General features: G+C 30.7%; 1 protein-coding gene across 1 annotated transcript; it reads left to right on the top strand.

The window, feature by feature from the left end:
* The first annotated feature begins 2,204 nt into the window (after positions 1-2,204).
* On the top strand, positions 2,205-4,076 carry LOC102595632 (NAC domain-containing protein 100). Its single transcript, XM_006364522.2, has 3 exons — positions 2,205-2,746; positions 2,886-3,163; positions 3,248-4,076. Exons 1-3 carry the CDS (start codon positions 2,545-2,547, stop codon positions 3,767-3,769), a joined length of 1,002 nt encoding a protein of 333 aa, XP_006364584.1. The 5' UTR covers positions 2,205-2,544; the 3' UTR covers positions 3,770-4,076.
* Positions 4,077-5,859: the final 1,783 nt, after the last annotated feature.

Raw genomic sequence — 5,859 nt, 5'->3', positions numbered from 1 at the left:
ATACTTTTTTCTTTTTTATTAGTGTCTTCTTCAAATTTTTCTTTTTTCTTTTTTACCCTAATTAGCAGGTTTATAATTCACCAAAAATTAAACTTACTCCTCTTTAAATATTAAATTCTTTCAAAAAAGAATCTCATGAATAATTTAATATTTAATCTTGAAATGGGTATATTCCTAAATTTCTAAAATAGTTTCCATCATTTTTCATCATTTTACTGTAACTATTTTTATTCACCATGTTGGATATTTAAGTTTGCAAAAATGGTGGCTGAAAATGGGAAAGAAGAAGAAAAAAATAATTAAAAAATCGACTAAATAGGTTTTTCACGCGCGCTCAACAAGTGTATTACACTCACTAAGTCACGTAAGCAAAAAGTGTCAAAATGACATAGTAAAACCCGACATAAGATATCTAAAATGAACAAAGCTCAATTAAAATATCTAAGTATAAATTAATATCAACTTTAAGGGGCCACCGATGAATTAAGCCCTAAAAATATTGTAAAAAGACTAGAGCACATTCAAGAAGACTATTATTGAACAAAACAAAAAGAAGAAGATATGATGGCCTGCAATAATAAGCTTTTTGTAAGTACATAAAGACAGTTACAAATCAAATGATTGTGGTTGGTGGGGATAGCTATAGTCCTCCGTCTTTAATTAGAGATTTCAATTTTTGAATATGAGAAAAAGTTATGTTAGTGAGTGTTTCTTTAATGTGTTTTACGTGATATGAATTAGAATAAATTGAATATTTAATATAAATATTAAATATCGAATGAAAAACGGAAAAAAGTATATAAAAAAACAGTTGAAGATGAGTCCAAAAAGAGTAATCTTTTTAAGTGAACTTCTTACACCCAATCACCCATATGCTTGTATCTTCTCATGGGCCCTAGCCTTGCTCTTTATTAGTGCTTCTATATTACAACAATTAATATCTAATGACCTTCTAGGCTTTGTACTATTTAGTTGCATAACAGAAATTGCTTTTCAAGAGAAAACACCCCTTAAAGTCCCTTTTTCTAGTGTCAAATTGGATACATAACAGAATCTTGTTAAAAGAAACTGCTAATTGAGAAGGTAATTAAGTAACACACCCGACATTTATACTAAACTATATTAATTAATTGTTAAGTGATAATCATATATATAATGCACAAAGTATTTAGCGTTCACGTAAAGTTTAGAAAAGGGACGCACCACACAAAGTGACAAAGGGTGTGACGTAGGTAGACTACTCTAATGCATACATTAGTTGCTGCTTTCACGGTTCAAATTTATGACATATAAGTCACGTAAAAATAACTTTATCGTTGTTCTAAGATTCTTTTAACATCGTTGTACAAAAAGAATCTTGAAGTCTCGTATGATTGTGAATTGAAAGTATGAAAGGCCTTTAAGAATTGCTTAAGACTTTTTGGACTAATTTTCTGTTTTATAATGTGAGGTTAACGTGTCTAATCAGAAAACTAACAGCATGGAGATTATGCGGAAAACTGGTATGAACTAAAATATTTTTATTGAAAATGAAAATAAATATAGGGTTATAAAGGTAATTTTCACTTGGTTAAATGGAATTTAAGCTAATTTCAGGTAAGATGATGTAAACCTTCTCTATAATCCCTCTTTTTTTAGTATTTATTTCATTAATAAGGTAGCCCATTTTCACACGCTCAAAAGTCAAGAATTTTGAACAGGGAGGGTTAATTTAGGAAAATCACTCAATTACCTAATAAAAAATTACTTAAAATGTTGTTTCCTCCGTTTCAATTTTTTCATTTGATTTTTAACTTGATACGAGTATAGAAAAAATAAAACCTTTTAAATCTTGTGGTCTGACTAAAAATCGTGGTGTTACATTAAAAAGTTGTAAGAAAAAAGAAAGGTAACATTTTTTTTTTAAATGAACTAAAAAAAAATAGTAAGACAAACAAATTGAAACGATGATCATATATAAAGTGATGTTGGATTTATAGTTCTGGTACACAGTTGAAACAACCCATGAAAGCAACAAAATTGAAAGGTTCTTCAACTACTACTATTACACAACAGAAATTCCAAATATAAATAAATTATATGTTCCAAAGAAAAACACGACTTTTAGTTAAAAATAACCACTATATGACAAAAGAAATTTTCATGCTTTATTTAAGGAGATGAAATGTATTTAGTCAAATATAAAAAGGGGTGTATAGAGGTTTATATGAGAAGACATAGAAGAAGAAAAATTAAGAGTTTTTATTATAAGAGAACAAGGGCCTAAAACAATAGTTCCTTAGAGCTCACGTTTCTCTCCATCTCCTTCAAAGACCACTATTTATGCCCTTCTTCTAATCATTTCTCTGATTTTCTCTCCAACTTTCTCATTAACTTTTCTTCTTGATTCTGAAAGACCAAAGATATCATTTTTAAAGACTTTATATTAGTTCTTGAATCTTGATTTAGTATTATTTCTTTGTTGTTTTTTTGAACTGTTAGGTAACGACCTGATTATTTTTTAAAAAATCATAAATTTTACAAAAGGGTGTTTAGGTTGTTTTGATGATGGAGAATTTTTCTGGAACTGTTAAAATGGATGATCAACAGCAGCAGCAGATGGAACTTCCTCCGGGATTTCGCTTTCATCCTACTGATGAAGAGCTAATTACTCATTATTTGTCTAAGAAAGTTGTTGATATGAATTTCTCTGCTATTGCTATTGGAGATGTTGACATGAACAAAATTGAACCTTGGGAGCTTCCATGTAAGTTGAATTTCTCCCTTTTAGTCGTCTGGTTAAACTAAACATAACTCATCTATAATACTGGCTAGGAAAAGCAAACAGTAAATCTGATCGACTATTTGTGTTTAGTAAGTTGCTGATATTTTTGCTATGATTGTAGGGAAGGCGAAAATTGGGGAAAAAGAATGGTACTTTTTTTGTGTGAGAGACAAGAAGTATCCAACTGGTTTGAGGACAAACAGGGCAACTGCTGCAGGTTATTGGAAAGCTACAGGAAAAGACAAGGAGATTTTTAGAGGAAGATCTCTTGTTGGGATGAAGAAAACTTTAGTTTTTTACAAAGGGAGAGCTCCAAGAGGTGAAAAAACAAATTGGGTAACTCATGAATACAGATTAGAAGGAAGATTATCACTTAACAATCTTCCTAAAACAGTAAAGGTACAAACTTTATGCATTAATCCTCTGTTTTATCCCCTGTTTGATTTCAAGATTCCTAATTGATGTTTTTTTACTATTGCACAGAATGATTGGGTGATTTGCAGAGTCTTTCAAAAGACAACTGGTGGTAAGAAAATTCACATTTCAGGGCTTGTGAGAGGGAATTCTGATGAAAATGAAATTGTCAATTCCGTTTTGCCACCATTGACAGATTCATCGCCAAGTCACGTGCACTGCTTCTCCAATTATGTTACTACTCAAAAGAATCAAGAAAATAACATGATCAATTCCTTCAACAATTCTCCTAATTTCCCTCTTCTCTCGAATTCCATTGACATTTTTCAAAGAAACTCTCTTCCAAATTCGTTCACCTGGAACCAAAATGTCCCTCTTCAACACAATTTTCCACAGCCAGGTTCATTTCCTATACAAGATCCTGCAACTCTGAGGAATTTGCTTGAAAATTACGGACAGAACATTCAACATCAGAGTTTCAAAAAGGAGACAGATATGATCACTGTATCCCAAGAAACAGGTATAAGCACTGATATGAACACTGAAATTACATCAGCTCAACAGGATCTTGATTGCTTCTGGACTTACTGAAATTCTTCGCAGAAAAAAAAAAAAAGGCAAAAAGAAGAACAAACATAGAGCTTCAGTAGTAGTAATAGCTATTATGGTGTGAAATTAATTGTTATATGTATAGATTTACTAATCCCCTAAGTTGCATTCAACAATAGTAACCATATTATGGCCCAGAAACTATACTCCTACCACAATTTTATTTTATTTTGTTGTCATTTTACACTTCCCATTTGTCTCACTGCCGCGATTAGTTATTGTAATATTGAATTTGTAAAAAAAAAAACTAGTGGTACTTTGAACACTGTTAGCCTTTGATTGTATGAGATCAGGTTGGTTGGCTTACTAATCTTTTATTGTGTTTTTTTCCCTTTGAAACTACTTTCTTGTCTATGGATCTCATGAAGATAAGCTCTAGCCCCATTGCTGATACTTTTCTCTTTTGAGGTTGTTTTTTCTGTATTAATAAAAACTAGCCCAAGACACATTTTGCCTAGCGGAATTGCTTAAAAAAAAAACAACCAAAGAACACTTTGTGGGACTCAAATTAAACAATATGCCATGGACCTGTTTCTTCCTCCAAATCTCCACAATTTGTGTATAATTGTGTCATGATTAGGAGATAATCTCAAAGTTCTTAGGACCACTTTCAGATGTCAAAACATGGTATTAACCAAACCACGTGGTGCCTTGTCAAAGAAATGATGTTAATAGTTGAGGGCCTAGTCGTTTTCTTCTGTTTTATCTCCTTTATTTTTTGACAGAGTATATAGTAATAATTATTGTTTATTGTAGGAATTAAACGAACCAAATGTCAAGGGGATTAGTTGTAACAACAATAATGTAATGTATATATCAAGTTGAGTTAGAGATACGAAATAAGTGGAAAAACATGCTTCTCGCCACGCATTAAATTAGAAAAACAAGGAACAGTTCAAGGCGCTAAGCATGACCAAAGTTTTGCCGTTTCTATGTTTCCTTCATGCTTAAGCTGTGACATAGAGACGAAGTTAAAATTTTAAATTAGATTTGAATTTTATAAGGATGGTTGCAAGTGTTAATAAATGAGTTTTAAATTTAATAGTTATACATATTTAATGAAACTTCTTAATACAAATACACTATTTGAACAAAAATATTGCGTTCTAGCTCCGCCCCGTGTACTCACTCATATGTAAAACAAGCGATTTTAGATTTCTCACCGAATCGGATTCAAAATTTGAATTTGATGTGTTATGAATTCTATAATTATAATTTCAAATGCTAATAACTAGGTTTTATTAAAAGTTTGTACATTTTAGTGAATTTTCTGACACAAATATAAAATTTAGAATAAAATATATTGAGTTCAACTAATCAATTGAACCCGTAAGTTGCATTCTAGCTCTGTCCTAAATTTATTAAAATTTGTCACAAAGATGAGTGACCAAATGGAACTAAAGTTGGTAAATTTCATATTCAATTCACATATAATATCAAGGCATACGATCAATTGTTGACAGAATTTATAAGTGACATGACATTGTGACTCGCAACATGTCTATTTGGTTAAGTATTGTATGATTCCAATTAAAACAAATAATAATTGATCAGAAAACAGTCCAAAAATTGAACTAATAAGCATATGGTAAGTTCAGTATAAAGTGAACAACACCATAAATATGAGTAGTAATAAATATCTGGTAGTATTCAGCTATGATTTGTCAGAATATATTACTCCATAATTATACTGTGACTTTTATTAATGTTACAATATGTATTGGTCTTAAAATATTGAACCTGACCGAAAACTAAGGTACGTATGTTTGAAATAAAATCACATGTATTCAAACTGTACATTAAACAAATACTGTTTAATAACCATACGCTATCAAAATTCATGTGTAGCCAATTATAACGCGTCTCTATATATAAAATAAAATTAATACTTTTTATATTTACTATGTATTATATTGTTTTGAATATTAAACGTTATCCAACATATGATCCACGTAACTATGGACTTACTACTCATTAATGTTCTCATCGACCTTATTAAATGCTAATCATGCATGACCTTCTTACTAGATTAATTAAATTTGTTAGAACCAGACCCCCCCCCCCCCCCCTCA

This window comes from Solanum tuberosum, unplaced genomic scaffold (genome assembly GCF_000226075.1).
Source record: "Solanum tuberosum cultivar DM 1-3 516 R44 unplaced genomic scaffold, SolTub_3.0 scf00497, whole genome shotgun sequence".
Lineage (NCBI taxonomy): Eukaryota > Viridiplantae > Streptophyta > Magnoliopsida > Solanales > Solanaceae > Solanum > Solanum tuberosum.
This window is presented reverse-complemented; position numbering and strand designations above follow the sequence as displayed.

What these genes read in the sequence shown, in the direction of transcription:
- LOC102595632 (XM_006364522.2), top strand. Translation starts at nt 2,545, where the DNA reads ATGATGGAGAATTTTTCTGGAACTGTTAAAATGGATGATCAACAGCAG. An exon ending in TGAACCTTGGGAGCTTCCAT is followed by an intron (nt 2,747 to 2,885) that starts GTAAGTTGAATT and finishes CTATGATTGTAG; the next exon opens with GGAAGGCGAAAATTGGGGAA. An exon ending in ATCTTCCTAAAACAGTAAAG is followed by an intron (nt 3,164 to 3,247) that starts GTACAAACTTTA and finishes ACTATTGCACAG; the next exon opens with AATGATTGGGTGATTTGCAG.